We start from the raw sequence: 19343 nt of genomic DNA on the forward strand, positions 1-19343 counted from the left end.
TGCTGCCATTAAAGCTTAAAGACTACACAAGCGGGTGTGCTTGTAGCTGGTGGGAATCCAAGAAAGAAGGAGTCCGTAGATTCGGAGCTTGCACGTGGTCGTGTCAGTAAGTTCTACTGGTTGGTAGCAATAAGAAGTCGAGCGTGGGGGCTTGTAAGTCTTATTGTATGAACTTCGATTCTTTCTAGTGGACTTGCTTTTTACCTTGAGAATAGCTAGGTTAAATCCTCCCCAGGTTTTTATCGGTTTGGTTTCCTGGGTGATCATATCTTGTATTATTTATTTTCCGCTGCTTTGCATGATTTGATCTTTATTATTGTGATAACCTAGACTTGTTTAATTGGACTAAGTAACAACTTGGCTAATTACCTAGGTTAAATCAATTGTTTAAGGGGTCTAAAAACGAACACATTTATTATAGGAACAATAAAAAATGTAATATATATAATTTATGTGGTATCAAAATGAGAACAAAACAATTTTTAATAGGAATTCAAAAGGCAAGTTAGTGAACATATTCATTTTTTAATAAAATTTATTTATAACATTTTGTGTATCATTGAAAAGTATATAAAATTTGGAAATTATTCTTTTAGTTTTAAACAAACTTTCTCAAACCCTAGTTTTTCTTCCCTTCAATACAAAACACCGAAAAACGTATCTTAAAAATTAATAAAACTTAACAATGATTAACTAGACCAATTAGGAAAAAAATTTGTTGTTGATAATATTGAGGTTATTTTCTTTGTGGAAATTACAAATTCATCCACCAAAAGTGATTATCAAATAAACAAATAGAATTAAGTTTCTATATATGCATAGTTGTAAAATAATAATAATGAAAATACAATTGCAAAAGCTAAAATATATCCGATTATTTTCGTTTGACCAACCTTTGCTTTTCTTTGAATAAGTGGCATTATAAAGTACTTCTAATACAACTATTAAGAATACTTTCTCTACAAAACTACAAATTTTATCACCCAAAAAGATTAAAAAATAAACAAAATTTAGTAAAGTCTCATAGTTTAACATTTAAATGGATCACTAAAAATAATCAAATTTTAACTTGCAAAACAACGAATTATTAACCCAAATCAAATCAAACCAATGGGATAAAGAAAAAACTTATGATCAAGAACTGGAATACCAAAATACCTAAAAATGAGATCTCAATTAAATCAACAATTAAATATGATGTGACAATTAAATCAACAATAACAAAAAGAACCATTAGTAGAAAATATAAAAAAAGAAACTCCAAATACTTGATATCGTTCTCTTTGAATGAGATCTCAACTCCAGTGATGGTTTCATTATTAGATATCTTACAATTGGAATCCTAAAAATATGTGGTTGAAACCAAAAAAAAAAAAAAATTCCACCGATAGAGAAACAAAATTAGAGAGAGAGAGAGAGAGAGTATTGACCTCTTTTGTCGTGGACAACTTGGAAGGAATAGAGAAGAAGAGTGGAAATGAAATAATAGGAAATTTATATAAAAAATTAAGATGGAATAGGAATGGTGGAAGTAAATGAAATGTTGAACAAAGTGAAACGATAGAGTTAAAGGATATATAAATGAGAAAATTTAAAAATCTATAGAGGGAATCAAATGAAATTTTTTTAAAAACAATGATTGGAGGAGATGAAAAATTGAATTAAGAAGAAAATAGTTGAAAAAAATGAAAAGTTCAGCAAAGTAAAAATTGCAAAAAATAAAAAATAATAAAGGATACTAAAGATAGTAAATAAAATACTAATTGTAAAAACCGTGACTAAAAATAAGGAGATTACATACATGAGTTTAGTTGTATATTACATAAATAGCTTAGGTCTTGGACCTTGAGGTCAACTTTAATTCTCTTCCCACATACCGTCAGTTCTGTATATTCAATTATGACTCCCATGGCTTAGGCTGTACATGGTGCCTCAATTTATTGCTCAAAATTTCAGTGGTGTAAAGCACCGGCTGAAGGAGTAATGTCAATTGATCAAAATACACCTGATGCAGAATCAAATTCATTTCATTTCTCTCATGGATTGATGATAGTTTATAGATATCATGAAGTATATACGGGCTCAAATTCTTCTGGATGTTCTGGTGCAGTGCTGTTGGTTTTGTAGCAAGAATCGTTTGTCTTCTTATCTGACCAATTATTACAAGATCGTTCAAGTTTTAGTAGCTTATATGCGTGTATAACCCTTTTGGTGGTAAGTTTTATGAACTACGTTAACCACTGCAACACAATACCTCCTTATTTTAAAATGAACAATTGCCAAATCTGTTTTTGGTATTAGATTCAAATTTATTATTCTTTCTCTCATTCTATACATTACAAATATTGTCTATTTTTTTATAAATATTTCTACAAGTATTTTTCATCTTTTTATCTCTATAAATATATCATTTTTTTTATTAATAATTTTTTAAGGTGAACTATATTCTTCTAACTTCTATTGTAGTGTGTTATATTTGCCTAATATGCAATTAAACTTTATCAATTTCAAATTTATTATTCAAAATTTTCATCTCTTAAGGAATAAGGAAATTATAATAATAATCAAAACTCATCACAAAATTACAACTTTATCTTAACCAAAATTAAAATGAAACTAAAGGAATAAAAGTTAGACTTTATAATAATTTATTACTCAAACAGTTGGTAGGAATATTCAAATTTATAGTCACGTAGATTATGTTTTGATATAATCTCAAATTACTATTTCCAAAAAAAAAAAAAAAAAAATCCAAGTATTAACCCAAATCAAATTTCAATCAAAACTATAATACAAAAAGAGAAGACTTTTATGATGAAAAAAACACACACACACACACACAATACCAAAACACATATTTAAAAAAAAAAAAAAGGATCTATCAACCTTAATTAGAGTTATAAGAAAGAACAAAAATTTGCGAAAAAAAAGTAGAGAGAGAGAGAGAGAGAGAGAGAGTACTCACATTTTTGTGTGGAAAAAATGATATCGAATTTATACATAATAAAATAGGGAGAAGAAGAGTCAAAATATAAGAAAGATAAAATGATAAATGAAGTGTAACAGTAAAGCATAAAGTAGTAGGGAGATAAAGAGACAGAAAGAGATGAGAAAAGTTGCAAGAAGTGTGATAGTAGGTGTGAACTAATAGGAAGAAGAAGAGTTTTTTTTTTTTTTTTTTTTGGGGAGAATAAAAGTTTAAAAAGAGGAAAGAAAATATAGAAATTGTGGATAATGTGGCCGCTGATGTGACTTAACAAGAGCGAAACAACAATAAATATTATGCAAAAATCATACGGCTACATAGAATGAAATCATATTTTCAAAATGCGATTTTAAAAGGAATATATATTGAGAGTGTGCAAAATATAGGGCTCGTTTAGTATGTGTATTTAAACAAAAATTTTCAATTTTTTTGTAAATACGTGTAGGTGAAAAAGTGTGTAAAAATATATGTAATGTTGTTTAAAAATTAAAAGCATGTATTTAAAATAATGTACCAAACAACCCCATATTCTCCAAACCATGTTCCGACAACCAAACCTGAAAATTTTAAGACATTACACCAAACCAAATACTAGTCAACTTGCCTCTAACCCTTAATCAAAAAAATAAAAAAATTGACAAACTTCAAATATCACGAATTTCAAAGAATTGTGAGGCTCGTTTAGTAGAGGAGTTTGAATAGTATTGTTTGTAGTTTTTAAAAATATATATAGGTAAAAAAAATGTATAATATTGTTTAAAAATTAAAAATGGCTGTTTAAAATGTCCTACCGTGGAAGTTCAAATCTTCCTCTCCCTATATCTCCAACCATCTAATTAATATATATAGGGTCTGGTTAATGTGTGTCCTAAGGACACACATTAAGCTTTCTATTTTTGAAAACATTTTCTCGAGAATTGAAAAAACTGTTATTACTTTTTCAATACTCGAGAAAATTTTTTCTAAAAATGAAAATTAATGTATGTCTATCGGACACACATTAGTAAAATCCATATATATATATATATATATATATATAGTTTTCAAACTTGTTTTCAAACTTTTGTTGTGTTGCTGCCTTTACTTCACCGTATCGGTCTGCCTTTGATTCCTGGGTCCCACTTCACATCTATGTCATGTTTATATATACTATATGACTATATTTAGCTGACTGTGTGAGTCTGACTCTGTAGCCATAGTAAGTACAACAAATACTTTCCTCATTCTGGCACAAGTACAACCATGTCTCTCTCTCACTCCAGCAGACCTTGGTGTTCTCTTTACTCTACTTCAGGTTCCATCTCTTTCTCTCTCTCTCTCTTGATTGATTGTTTTTGGCGGGTTGCATTGTTTTGGGTTTTTTGTTTTATGTTACATCCATGCTGTCTCCTATCTGAATGAATTTTTGTGGATCCTTGTCTTAAAGTTTCATTCAATATTTTATTTTTGGAACTGGGTTTCTTGTTTGCATGACAAGTGATGCTTTTAGAGATTGAGAGGAACTAGTGTATGCTTTAAGAGCTACTTTTTCAGAGGGTCGGTATAATATCCAGGAGTTTGTTTATGTCATGGATTTCTTGTCTCCTTTTTTAGTAACTTTGCACCTTGTATTCTCCATACAAGAAAAAGATTGAACAAGACTTTCAGAAAATAAGGATAGCTCCAATTTCTGGACAATGTGGACAAAAGTCATTTAAGATGGTTTGATGTCTGCGTTATGAGGGATAAAATAAAATTAACTGGAATGAGCTACATGGTGAAGAGGGTGGATGTAAAGAGCATTGGTTGAGACTGTGCAAAACTATAATTTTTATTCTATCCAAAGTCATACTCTCTGTTTCTTCCTTAATTGACTTGCCTCGATATGAAAATGAAGTGGTAGAATGGTGATTGTGCATCTGACCTCAGACAAGAGGGACTGTAACATCTAGAAGATTCAATTTCACTGTAAAACCATCAGAGAATGAAATTTGTAACTATGAAGTAAAAACTGAATCAATTCCTTTTATTTATTTATTTTTTCTATTTAGTTCTCTTAATTTATAACTTAGAGACATGCTTTGAGTAACTTCAATTGGCTATCTGTCTTTACCATACCTTCTTTAATCTCTGGTGGGTTATTGTGTTCTCAAACAGTTAGTTTGGTTCCTGGATCAATTGAAGCTAGAAAAGCCAAAAAACCAGCTTTGGTATGAGAACCCTTCATTCAGTATAATTACTTTTTTGTGTTCTTGTATATCAGACAATTATATTCACAAAAAGTTATTTTTATTTATTTATGCAGTTCATCGAGGGGACTAAACAAAGAATTAAGACAATGTTTGATAAGGTTGAACTATCTGTTTCCTCATATGATACCGCCTGGGTGGCAATGGTCCCTTGCCCAAATACCCCACAAGCCCCCTTTTTCCCTCAGTGTGTGAATTGGTTGTTGGATAATCAACTCCATGATGGCTCGTGGGGTCTTCCTAATTGCGATCCCTTTTTAGTTAAAGATGCTCTCTTATCTACCTTAGCATGTATCCTTCCACTAAAGCAATGGGGTGTTGGTGAAGAGCAAATGAACAAGGGTATTTCTGCTGTTCTTCTTGCTAAATCTCGTTAATCGAGTTCCAATAGATAGATTCTCTCTCTTTTTGCAGGCCTGTTCTTTATTGAGTCAAATATAGCTGCAGCTACTGATGAGAAGCAAGTTTCTCCTATTGGATTTGACATAATATTTCCTGCTCTAATTGAGTATGCCAAAAATTTGGATTTGAGCATCCCTCTAGGGGCAACAAATTTAGATGCTTTGTTCCACAAGAGAGAGTTGGAGCTTAAAAGGTACATTTCTAATTCAGTTTTGGTTTCTGTTCAGCTTTATCATTAAGTGAATTTTCTTTTTTGTGTTTGTGTTTGAGTACCTTTCTTGATAGCAATGGACATGACAAAAATTGTCCAGTCTCAAAATCAGGACGTAAAACTAGTGGGGTTAAGCCTAGTCAAGGTGAGCACTGAGCTCAAAAAGCTGAGCTACCTTGCTGAAACTTGATTGGCTTGGCTTGCTTTGTCTATTAAATGTATTTTGAATCAGGGGGTGAACAACATTATTTCTTCTAATGATAAAACTGTTCATATATGAAATGTGAATGGTAGTACAAACAGAATAGAATGTTTAATTTTGTGAATGATGGCCTTAGATTCTCCTAACTAAACCATCTCTTTTACATATCTACTTTTAGAGGCTATGGTAGCAACTTGGAAGGGAAGGGGTCCTACTTAGCATATTTTTCGGAGGGACTGGGGAAGTCAGCAGACTGGGAGATGATCATGAAATATCAAAGAAAGAATGGGTCACTTTTTAATTCACCATCCACCACAGCAGCTGCTTTTACTTACCTTAAGAATTCTGGTTGTCTTAGTTATCTTCACTCACTCCAAGATAAGTTTGGGAATGCAGGTCCCTCTCTCCATACTTGCCTATGGTTTGCTATGTATATTTAGTTACATTTCTGATATCTCTGACAGTTATTTGGTTATTTTCAATTTTAATTTTTTCCAGTTCCTACAGTTTATCCTCTGGATATATATACTCGTCTTTGTATGGTTGATAGTCTTGAAAGGTTGGGAATTGATCGGCATTTCAGGAAGGAGATCAAAAGTGTATTGGATGAAACGTACAGGTAATGTCATTTATATGTCGTTGCACCAATTATGGTGTGATGCTCCTTTGAAGAATAATAAATTTATACTATTCTCCAATAAAATTTTCAAGTCAGGCAATAGTTTGAGTTTTTAGATTTCATAGAGTTCTTGATTACTGGGAAAGATGATATTTGCCAACAAACAGATACTGGCTACAAGGTGAGGAGGATATATTCTTAGATACTGCCACTTGTGCAATGGCGTTTCGGATATTACGTGTCAATGGATATGATATTTCTTCAGGTACTTTGTGATTTAAGAGACAGCCTACTGGATTTTGATTATTTAGGAAACGTTTAAAATCTTTATCCTGTTTTGTAGATCCATTTACCCGGCTTTCAGAAGATCATTTCTCCAGTTCCCTTGGATATATGAAGGACATTGGTTCTGTTTTGGAATTATTTAGGGCTTCACAAATTATCATACATCCTGATGAATTTGTTCTGGAGAAACAAAATTTCTGGACCAGTCAGTTTCTGATACAAGAGTTATCCAATGGTTCAATTCATGCAGACGGACTGAATAAATATGTTAGCCAAGAGGTTTTTCCTGCAATAAAACCCTTCTCTCTGAATTACTGACGTTTTACTGTATAGTCCAAAGTTAAACCTCAGCAGATTGCAACCTTTAAACATTTCAGGTGGAATATGCTCTTAAGTTTCCCTACCATGCAAGTTTGGAACGGTTATCAAACAGGAGTGCCATTGAGAATTACAATAAAAATAATACAAGGGTTTTAAAAACTGCCTATAGGTAAACCTTTGGTGTTTCTTTGTCCTTTATTTTCCCTCTATGGAATATGGAGATTTTCATTCTGATAAAAAAAAAAAAAAATAGTTGTCATTAGTTTAAACAATTGCTTTGTCCTTGTACTGCTCTTATGTCAGTTCTTCAAATATTGGCAATGAAGATTTCTTAAATCTGGCGGTTGAGGACTTCAACATCTGTCAATCAATACAGCGTGAAGAACTCAAAGATCTTGCAAGGTGCATATCTTTGTGTAGTTTCAGCTATCATGATATCATCACTGGGATTTCTTGGAATATTCATTATGGCAGGATCAAAGGTTGGCATGTGTATCAGGATAACTTGGCATTCTAAACTAGAAGCTACTTTCATTTTTTCATTAGCATATGGAACTGGAAGCAACTTTCAGACCTTTTACTTTTATTTTTTTGGCAAAACATAATCTGGAATCAGTGGTTTGCCCCTGTTACTTGTTGATAATATTTGCTACATGACCATGATATCAAGAAAAACCAATTAGATTATCAGTCATTGGGATAGCTTCTTGCTTCAAACAGTGAAAGAAAGCAGATTATCATCTTTTGTTTGTAAAATTTTCATTTTCATGTAAGCAGGTGGATTACAGAGAACAGATTAGACAAGTTAAAATTTGCCAGGCAGAAACTAGCGTACTGTTACTTCTCTGCTGCAGCAACCCTTTTTTCCCCTGAACTTTCTGATGCTCGAATATCATGGGCCAAAAATGGGGTGCTTACCAGAGTGGTTGATGATTTCTTTGACGTTGGTGGTTCAGTAGAGGAATTGGTAAACCTTATACAACTGGTTGAGAAGTATGTTTCCCCTTTTTCAAATTCGTTTTCTTGAATCTCTCATCTGTCTGTGATTTCTGTTTGGAGTCTTAAGCAGTCTTTAATGTATAATACTGATGATGCTATTGGAACTGAACCACAGATGGGGTGTTGATGTCAGCACTGACTGTTGTTCTGAGAATGTTGAAATTATATTTTCGGCACTTCACAGCACAATCTGTGACTTTGCAGACAAAGCATTAACATGGCAAGGGCGTAATGTGATAAGTCACATAATTGACATTGTGAGATGAGACCTTCCTTTTTCCACATTTTCATTGTAATACGTTTTGGGTGTATCACTTTCGTAGGCTTTTCTGATCTCTCCCATGGTTGTGACTGATGCAATTACTTCACTTTAATGTAACCTGTAGATATTTGTTTAAAATATTAGCCTTAGGACTTGAGTTTATGTATGTGGAATAACTTCAGAATTTGCTTCATTTTCATCTCTCATGGAGACTACCCTGAAAAAAAATATAAAAGGAAGCTTGGACAATCTCATTTTGCATTTATTTATTCATTCAACCGGAGATTATGTGACTGTTTGGATTCAGCTGCCTGCGTCTACGTTTTGTTCACAATGCGTTTCAGCTCTTTTTTTTTTATTTTTTATTTTTTTTGGGTAGCTGCACTTGTTGACTTTTTGTCCGTGAACAGTGCATTCGTGCACTGTTCATGGACCCACAAATTTCACTTTTTAACAACTTTTTCATTAAAAATGGGTCCCACGATACTATTCACACATTTAAAAATTATTTTGCTACAGTGTTTTCAGTTTTCAGTTTCAGCAAAATAAGTTCTATCCAAACAGACCTTATATGAACAATGCTTTTCATGCAGTGGTTGAATTTGCTGAAGTCTATGTTGAAAGAAGCAGAGTGGTTGAGAGACAAGTCCGTGCCATCTATGGATGAATATATGACAAATGGGCACGTGTCATTTGCCTTAGGACCTATAGTCCTCCCAGCTCTCTATTGTTTTGGGCCTAAGCTTTCAGAAGAGATTGTTAGAACTCCAGAATTACATCATCTATATGAAATTATGAGCACTTGTGGACGTCTTCTAAATGATATACAGACCTTTAAGGTACAGCAACCCCACCCCCCTCCCCAAAATGAAAAAGATAAAAATGTTATTATTAGTTTCTCCTCATAAATGATTAGTTTGGAGTTATTAATCTTTTTATGCTATGATGCAGAGGGAATCTGAGGAAGGAAAATTGAATGCAGTATCTTTGTGCATGATTCATGGTGGTGGAGATTGTACTAAAGAAGAGACCATTAAGGAAATGAAGAGTTTTATTGCTGGAAAGAGGAGAGAACTTCTGAAATTAGTTTTGCAGGAAAAGGGGAGTGTAGTTCCAAGAGCATGCAAGGATTTGTTCTGGAAAATGATTAAAGTGTTGCACCTATTTTACATGAAGGATGACGGATTCACTTTGCATGAGATGTTCAATTCTGTAAATGCAGTGCTTGAAGAACCCATCGTTCTCAATAAATTGTAAGTCTATGTACGTTAGATTAACCTGTATCCCAGGTGAAACAATTGAAGGAATTGCTCAGTGCCAGTGATCGGCCTTTTTAATGCACATTGTATGCATAAAGGGCTGATTCTGCCCCTCCTTCACATCCTTCTTTATAAATTATGACTTCTTTGCATGAGCTAACTTGGCAATTTCAACTATTAGAAGGCAGAAAGAAAGTGTTGTATGCTTATCATGTGCATACGGCTCATGGCATTTTTGTTTATTTGTTTGCCTTTTCTTTTTTGTATGTCTCTTTCTTTCTTCGTGGTGATGTGGCAGATGATTTGGTCCACTTCGGTCCTTTCAGTTCACTTTGGTCCACTTCAGTCTATTCAGTTCAATTCTGTCCATTTCGATTCACTTAAGTGCACTTTAGTCCATTTTGGTCCATTTTGGTCCAGATTGGTCGATTTGGTCTACTTTGGTCTATTTGATTCACTTCTAAAGCACCAAAAGACTTGCCACAACAAATTTCTCCACAACCCTTTGAAAAAAGGGGGAAAAAAAAATAAAGCAAAAGTCATTGAATATTTGAAATACTCTTTAATTAAAAAGTTAAAAAGAATAGATTTTAATTGTGAAAAGGAGGTTAATTTTCAGGGAAGGAACTACCTTGGGGCTAAGGGGGTCCCCCCCCCCCCCCCCCTCCCCAACCTTTAAAAAAAAATCCCCAAGTATGTGTATATATATTAGTAGAAAAAAAAATGTACTTTTGGCTCTAAAATTAATATACTTGAAAAAATGAAAAATTTATTAAATCATCCCTTGTTTGGCTGTCCCAAGAATATCAAGAAAAACTATTAGCCAAACATTAAGACAAACAAGAAAAATTTACAAAAAAATTCACATATCAGGTATTAGAACCCATATGTAGAACTCACCATTGAAAATTGGCTTGTAAGGGGAAGATGTTCAAGAGTTTATAAACACATGGTTAACTTTATACTTAATTTATGTGAGACTAGAATCATAACATATCACCATGCTTACTCATCTATCAATTATTTTAATCTAGCTTCTAGGTTGCTCCCTCCGGGATCCAACCATAAAGCTGTAACTCATTTGATCCCATACTCAATAAACTACACCTGGTTAACTTTATACTTAATTCATGTTGGACATTAGAATCATAACATATCACCACGCTTACTCATCTATCAATTATTTTAATCTAGCCTCTAGGTTGCTCCTTCCGGGATCCAACCACAAAACCGCAACTCATTTGATCCCATACTCAATAAGCTACACCTGATTACTCGAGGTTGTGGTTAGCTCTGATACCAAATGTTAGGAATCCATGAGTAGAAGTCACCCTTGAAAATCGGCTTGCAAGGAAAGCGTGCTAAAGAGCTTATAAACATATGGTTAAACTTATACTTAATCCATATGGAATACTAGGATCATAACATCAAGATAATAAGAAAAATCTTTGGACATGGTCTAAACAAAAACAATTACACAAATCAATTACAAATCCTAGCAAAACAAATCGTAAAAACCCAATAACATTTCAGGATGTGCTAATTAACTTACAGAACTCTTGATTATAAATTTCTATTATTAATTTTTTTTTCGAAAGAAAAAATACAAAAATTAAAATAATTAGTGCTAATAATGCATCGTTGTCAACCTCTAGTATTGATATTCCAATTTTTCAAAATTCTTGAAGAAAGAAATTTGCCCCCTCCCCCTCCCTCCCTAAGTTTGATTCTTAATTCCGCCCTTGTTAATTTTGGAAACCTATTGTGGTGGTTCAGCCCACGATAATGTATGAATTGTTGGGCTTGGACTCCCAATTAATTTGTATGATACTCTGGGTATAACTCACAATGAGAGATCCTGAGAGGAATTTGGCTAATAGATGGTAGTTAGGTACAGTTGTGAGGTGGTTTTTACTACTAATCTAACTACTTGAGGAGGTTCTCAGGTAGTTGAGGTATCCCAAGTTGGACCACTTCTTTCCAAATATTAGATAATAACCTCTCATTCAATCATGTTTCTCTCCCCTCAAAATGTTTCAACCCCTAACTCTCCCCAATCCCTTGCCTTTTATACACTTTCATTAGTGGACTTGTAATGATGATGAGAATATTCCACCTATGCGTAGGCCCTGCCATTTACAATTTTTGGGTGGCTCCTTGGGTCTAGGCTACTGTTCCAACATGTCCAATCTCATGTTAGGGGGAGGACCCTGTAATTCCACCAAATATAATGATTCCCTAGTAACTTGAACTTGACATCGAATTCTGTGCTTGGATGGTGAACTCCCTTAAAACATTATTTCTCGTCGATATTATTTCCCCCCCTTAAGGAGTAAGTGGCATCTATTCGGACCCCATCGTGGTAACTTGATGGTTTACATGTTGGTCTAGCTTGGACCTTGTACATGCAAGTTGGGCTAAGGATTAATGGGCCTCGACCTGAGCTTGGTACTGGTCGAACTTTGTTCACCACAACCTCCCTTAAGCAAATAGTAGTAGGTTATTAGACAATATTTTTAAAATCAATTTAACAGAGTTTTGGTCAAATGAATATCAAGAAGATATATCAAGAGAGAGTAGGGGTGGAACTACCTTAGGGGCTAAGGGCGGCCATGCCCCCCCCCCCCCAAGCCTTTGAAAAAAAATTCCCTAGTATATATATTAGCATAAAAAATTTACTTTTGGCTCTAAAATGAATATACTTGGCCCCCCTCTCCCATACAATTTACAAGCTAACCCATGAAACCAAAAATGAAAAAAAAATTTATCAAATCATCCCTTTTCTGGTTGTCCCAAGAATATCGATAAAAACATTTAGTTAAACATTTGGACAATTTACAAATCTGGACAACGAGGAAAACCTACAAAACAATTCACATATTCAGATAATCAAAAAAAAAAAAAAAAAAAAAATCATTTGGACAAAGTCTAAGTAAAAGAAAAAAAAAATTATAACAAATTTGTAAAGTTGTGATTTACAACTATGTTTTATGTTGGCTTTATTCCATGACAAAAAATGTTGTAATTGCTCTTATTCTGTTCCTTGTATTTTGTGGGATTTTATTGTATTGAGTTTAGTATCAAGATTGGTGAAGACTTAAGCTTATATGAAGAATCAGTGGATTTCGCGAGAAGCTCGCGAGAAGCTAAGTCGTGAAAGAGTACGTGAGGAGCACATGACTGGAAGCTGAAGAGTTGTGCCAGGCTGTCGTTTTCGCGAGTGTCTCGCAGGTAAGGCCTTCCCGCAAGACAGTCGCGAAACATTCTGCCTGGAGGATTTTTATGTGTGAATTCCTTACCCTTCACCCATACTATATATACCCTCATTACCCACAAATGTAAGAGAGACTATTCAGAGAGAAAAACCCTAGATAGGTTTTCTACAACACACACACCCATCCTCTTGAGAGAAAGCTACTCATCCTTAGTGAGAAATCATTGTAGCCTCTTCTCCATCCCTCTCCCATTATCATACCTTGAGAGGAGATTTGTACCCAAACACAATCGACACATTTTCAGAGTGTAGTGAGTGTTTTTGGTGTTGCTGGGAAGTATTGGAAGAAGCCAAGGATGGCAAATGCAACATGAAGCTTGTTGTGGGATCCAGAGAGCTAGACAAGACACGGTTCCAAGAAGCCTTGTTGGAGTAGGAGCTTGAAGGGCTTAGGTACAGAGGGTAGATTAGGCTCGAAGGGTCTCTTGCTTACTCATGTATCCCAACTGATTGTCTAGTGGATCGATTTCCGCTTGGAGGGTGGCGAAGAGGTTTTCGCCGAGTTCTTTGGTTTCCTCTTCGATAACACGATTGGTGAAGACTTAAGCTTATATGAAGAATCAGTGGATTTCGCGAGAAGCTCGCGAGAAGCTAAGTCGTGAAAGAGTACGTGAGGAGCATATGACTGGAAGCTGAAGAGTTGTGCCAGGCTGTCGTTTTCGCGAGTGTCTCGCAGGTAAGGCCTTCCCGCAAGACAGTCGCGAAACATTCTGCCTGGAGGATTTTTATGTGTGAATTCCTTACCCTTCACCCATACTATATATATCCTCATTACCCACAAATGTAAGAGAGACTATTCAGAGAGAAAAACCCTAGATAGGTTTTCTACAACACACACACCCATCCTCTTGAGAGAAAGCTACTCATCCTTAGTGAGAAATCATTGTAGCCTCTTCTCCATCCCTCTCCCATTATCATACCTTGAGAGGAGATTTGTACCCAAACACAATCGACACATTTTCAGAGTGTAGTGAGTGTTTTTGGTGTTGCTGGGAAGCATTGGAAGAAGCCAAGGATGGCAGATGCAACATGGAGCTTGTTGTGGGATCCAGAGAGCTAGACAAGACACGGTTCCAAGAAGCCTTGTTGGAGTAGGAGCTTGAAGGGCTTAGGTACAGAGGGTAGATTAGGCTCGAAGGGTCTCTTGCTTACTCATGTATCCCAACTGATTGTCTAGTGGATCGATTTCCGCTTGGAGGGCGGCGAAGAGGTTTTTCGCCGAGTTCTTTGGTTTCCTCTTCGATAACACGTCTCGGTGTTATCTGTGTTTGCATCTCTCTTCCCTACTCTTGTTCATTTCATTTTACTGCTGTGATTACTTTAAATATGAATTAGAGTAGCTTTCTTGCTTGTTTGATTGGGTTTACACTATTCCGCACTTAGTATTAAGTTAGTGTAAAATCAACCAAACCGTAATTTGAATTGGGGGTCTAAATAAGCTCTTGTGTTTTCACACATTTCGAGCTTTCAAAATCAATTATAAATCTTAGCAAAATAAATTACAAAAACCCAATAATCTTTACCCAATTTTTACCTCTCATTTGAGGGCTCTTTGTCCCTCTCAAATGACTCCACCCCATAATCATTGAGACAACTCCTATGCTGCTAATCACTCCATCCACACACCAATTAGTGTTACCAGTAACTTGGATCAGTTGGTGTCTTTACTCTTTAACTCAACTCATGAAAAAAAATTATTTTTTTAAAAAGCTGCCGCTCTTTAACAACTCGTACAAATTTTTTATTATTTTTTTGAATGATAGAATTTTATTAATTTTTAATGTTTTATTAACTTTATGACACACTTGGCATGCATGCATAAATGCAATACATGTGTGAAACAACAATCTATTGTTTTGTGTTTTACCTAGACTGCCCCAGAGCATGTGTGTAATTAGTATATTGGTAATAAACTTTGTGTCTTAGCTAAATTAATGTAGTGATGGGAAAAGTTTTATTATTTACATAGTTGAAGATTCAAAGTTACCATTCATTATCACGTGATTGTTTAACATATCTCTTTTTTTTTTTTTTTTTTTTTTTTACTACTTTTTCAAAATAGAAATTTTTTAAAGGAAAAGATCTCACATCTTTATGCTACCTCAACCTTAACCAAGTAATTATAAATAATAAAAAAAATCTTTAACCTAGATACCAATGATTGTCTCACCCTTTTTTTAGTGCATGATGTTGATTAACTATTATATTTAATTGTTTTATTAATGTAATACTAGACATGGATTTGAACTTTTAACTATAGTTTTTGTTTTTTTGTTTTTGTTTTTGTTTTTTTTGTTTGTTTTTGTTTTGTTTTTGTTTTTGTTTTTGTTTTTGTTTTTGTTTTTTTTTTGTTTTGTTTTTTTAAGAATCTTTTATATATAGCATTATGAAGTTATTAGGTATAGAATTATGTGAAAAGAATAAATAGATTTAAAAAAAAAAATTATAATGTGGATAGAATAAAAAATTGGTCTAATCTCAGCCAGATCTTGAAAATATCAAGACGTGCTAATTAACTACAAAACTCTTGATTATAAATATCTATTATTGATTTAAAAAAATTAAAAAATTAATGCTAATAATGCATCGCTGTTAACCTGTAGTATTAATATTTCAACTTTCTAAAATTCTTGAAAAAAAAACTTTGCCCCCCCCCAAAGTTTGAATCCTAGTTCCGTCCCTAAGAGAGAGAGTGTTTTTCCTTAGGTTTAAGGTGAAATATCATTTGTTCAAACCTCAAGAGCGGTAACTTCTAAATCATTAACTAATTAAATATACCCTAACCTTTTTCTTTTGGACATAATCATTAACAAAACTTTAGTTACTCGCTAAAAATTTATGGTACCACATCGAGAGCATACGTGACTATTCATAGAAAATAGCATAAAATGCTTACAAGTAGGGACCATATATGATTCCATGATAATATATATGTCTTTTCTTCTTCTTTTTTTCTTTTGTTTTTAACATGTTCTTTTTAATACTAACGAGTAGAGCTATAAGGGTTGAAATTGGTGAAACATCTGAAAATTAATTAAATAGATAATAAAAGTAAATATTGGAAAAATTAATTCTTATAAGATAGTCTCATTTAGTTTCAAGTCAAGAAATGTTTGACCACATTTTTTTTTTCAAAAAAAAAAAACTTCTCACAAGAACAACTTGTCTAAGACTTCAAGGACTGCCTTGAAACTTCTCACAATAGTAAGTCCGTTTGAATGCAGTAGCTTCAACTTAATCACCAATTTCTTGATCTTTGATTTGATGGTGAATGAGAACTTGGTCACGATACCTTAAGTCTACAAAAATGCACCTCTCTAAAACTTCTTTTAGTCCTCCCTAAAGTCCTTTTATAATCTAACAAGTAGGGCTCAAAATTCTACAGTCTGAACGAATTAATGGGTCTAATTGAGAGTTAGGATTTATGATTCTCATTTAATTGAAAAGCTATCAAGAGGTTGTCGAGCCAGCCTTGATCGATCGACTAGCTTTGAGTTCCTTGTTCTTGAGCAGTTCTTGGCATACTAAGTCTTGAAGTTGAAATAGATTCTAAAAAAGCTTACAGGACTAACTTTCTTTCATGGTTGTCCAACCTACAAATTATAAACCTAACAAATAAAAATTTCATAAAAAGCATCCATATATAGAATATCTGAAGCATCAACCTATGAACTTAGAAATATACACAGTACTGCAACACAGAAGTGAACCCAATTAACAAAAGAAATGAACAAAGGCACTGTCAGTGTCACTGATCAACACAAAGTTTTGACCTTATTGAGGAGGACAAATATTGCGCCCCTAGACACTAAAATTTTCATTAGATAAATTTACCGTTTGCAACACATTTATATTTTTTTTAGGAGTGTTGGTGATTCATGGTCCTTACAAAAAATTTCACAATGAAGTCCATCCTCGAATTAATATACTTAATAGTTAATATGTCGCATGTAAGTCGACAATGAAGCGGTTTGTGCACAACAATTTCCATGAAACTTTGGAGGTTTCGATAAAATGGATAGCCTATTTTTTAATATATTGGAGACGGATTATGGATGTGTCCAAAGCATATGTCATGTGAAAAAGAATTCTTCATGTCCATTGGGTGTCCAAAATATGTACACATTATTTTCTTAGTAATATATTTCTCTCAATTAAAGAAGCTAGGGTAGTTAAAATCTAAGAATATTGAAAAGTATGTGTGGACAACGTGCATGGCTTAAATTATTGGTTATACTCCAATTGAAGGCTTGCATCACATGGTATCATATCCATATTAGCCTACCTATATTTTAGTCGTTGTATATATATATATATATATATATATATAAGGTCTTTGTTAATTGTTAAGCTATGCTGCAACTTTGGATAACATTAAGTAGGTATTTTTTCTATTATTTGTTATTTATTATTTCAATCCAATAGAGTAATGAAAATTTAATTAGAGCTCGTCTTAGCACAACAGAAATGAGCTTTAATCTCTATAAAGGGTGTTTTTTTTTTTTTTTTGGAAGAAAAAGAAGAGGAAGTAATTAGTAGCAATACCTAAAAGAACCGGAAAAAGAAAATTAAAAGGACATGTTCAAAAAAGAAATCTTCATGCCGATAGAAAGAGAGGACAGAACGAAAGATAGCATGATCGATCTTAGTATTGCTTGTGGATAGATTGCTATCATCTTATTAAAGAGTTTGCTTGTATCTGTTTGGTGTCATTTCCTACTCTATTGAGCTTAAATATGATATTAAGTACGTAAATTGAACTTGCTCTCTGTTTCGTAAGAGGTATCTTGATATGTCCAAATCAATAAGTTTATGCCGAAAAGATTCTTTTGAGGATTCCATCAATTATAAGAAGAAACATTTTTGTAGTGATAGATTGCTATCATCTTATTAAAGAGTTTGCATGGCATTTGTGATAAGTTTTTTATATATATTTGTTTGATGTCATTTCCTACTCTATTGAGCTTAAATATGATAACCACGTAAAATGAACAACTGGTCAATAGCTTGTGAATTAACTATATAATGGTACTTGATATGAATTTCTTTAATAAGATTTAGAAAACATGTATCTCCCATGAATATTGAATCCATATGTTATATGTTAGAAATACTGAATTCAATAGTATTGTATTTCATAGTTAAAGAATGTACATGAGAGCTTTTATATAGGAGGATATGTGTGCAATACAAGTAAGAGTGTAGTACAAACATGTGTGCTATACAAGTAATCTAGGTGGGCCTAAAGCCCACAACACTATACACTTTAACAGCCCCACTCAAACTCAAGGTGGGTGTGAGACTAACTTGAGGTTGTCAACCAAATCACGAAGGCGTCTCTTAGGATGTGACTTGGTGAAGATATTTGCAAGTTTATCTTTGGAGGAGATTGAGAAGAGCTTGAGAGCACCATGGACAAGATGATAACGAATAAAATGACAATCGATTTTGATTTGCTTAGTCATTTCATAGAAGACATCATTGTGAGCAATATGAATGGCAATCTGGTTGTCACAATAAAGAGGAGTAGCAGAGGATGTGGACACACCTAAGTCTTTCAGAAGCCATCGTAGCTAAAGAAGTTTAGATGTGGTATTAGCAAAGGCACGATATTCTGCTTCAGTACTGGAGCAGGCCACATGACTTTGTTTTTTACTTCGCCAAGAAATCAAAAAAGAACCAAGAAGAAAGCAATAAACAGTGGTGGACTTGCGATCAGTGGGATCTCATGCCCAATCAGCAACAGAAAATGCACAAAGAACAAGAGTAGACTGAGCAGAGTAGAAAAGACCATGAAAGAGAGTGCCTTTTAGGTATCGAAGAATGTGCAAAACAGTAGCATAGTGAGTTAATTGTGGAGTAGACAGATACTGGCTCACCTAGTGAACAGTATAGAAAATATCTAGACGAGTGATAGTGAAATAAACTAGGCTGCCAACCAAGCGTCTATAAAGAGAGGGATTAGACAATGGTTTCCCTCCTGAGGGAGTCAGATATGCATTAAGCTTAATTGGAGTGTCAACAATCTTGCTATTAGTAAGTCCAGCTTGAGACAAAAGTTCAGAAGCATACTTGACTTGAGTAATATAAAATTCATCTGTAGAATAAGTGATTTCAAGACCCAAGAAGTAGCTGAGATGTCCAAGACCTTTTATCTCAAACTGCTGACTAAGAAAATCCTTGAGTTCTTGAATGCCACTGAGGTCATCACCAGTTATGATCATATCATCCACATATAGGAGAAGTAAAATAGTACCTTTGTTAGTGCGACGAAAAAATAAGGTAGAATCATAAT

At 33.8% G+C, this 19343-nt stretch overlaps 1 protein-coding gene across 3 annotated transcripts in view; it reads left to right on the forward strand.

The window, feature by feature from the left end:
- Window positions 1–4139: 4139 nt before the first annotated feature.
- The window catches only part of LOC126720347 (ent-kaurene synthase, chloroplastic-like), a 41229-nt gene continuing 26025 nt past the window's right edge, over window positions 4140–19343 (forward strand). Inside the window, exons 1-14 of one of the 3 annotated variants that reach the window (XM_050422691.1) lie at window positions 4140–4280; window positions 5123–5175; window positions 5271–5556; window positions 5629–5809; window positions 6208–6425; window positions 6528–6648; window positions 6816–6913; window positions 6992–7212; window positions 7311–7423; window positions 7558–7656; window positions 8032–8247; window positions 8369–8510; window positions 9109–9354; window positions 9467–9676. In XM_050422691.1, coding sequence (XP_050278648.1) covers window positions 4229–4280; window positions 5123–5175; window positions 5271–5556; window positions 5629–5809; window positions 6208–6425; window positions 6528–6648; window positions 6816–6913; window positions 6992–7212; window positions 7311–7423; window positions 7558–7656; window positions 8032–8247; window positions 8369–8510; window positions 9109–9354; window positions 9467–9676 — 2256 coding nt within the window. In that variant the 5' untranslated portion in view covers window positions 4140–4228. Of the gene's footprint in view, window positions 4281–5122; window positions 5176–5270; window positions 5557–5628; window positions 5810–6207; window positions 6426–6527; window positions 6649–6815; window positions 6914–6991; window positions 7213–7310; window positions 7424–7557; window positions 7657–8031; window positions 8248–8368; window positions 8511–9108; window positions 9355–9466; window positions 10017–19343 lie in introns of those variants that run through there. The other 2 variants (XM_050422690.1, XM_050422689.1) reach the window with 2 other exon arrangements.

The sequence above is a fragment of the Quercus robur genome, chromosome 4, assembly GCF_932294415.1.
Source record: "Quercus robur chromosome 4, dhQueRobu3.1, whole genome shotgun sequence".
Taxonomy (NCBI): Eukaryota; Viridiplantae; Streptophyta; class Magnoliopsida; order Fagales; family Fagaceae; genus Quercus; species Quercus robur.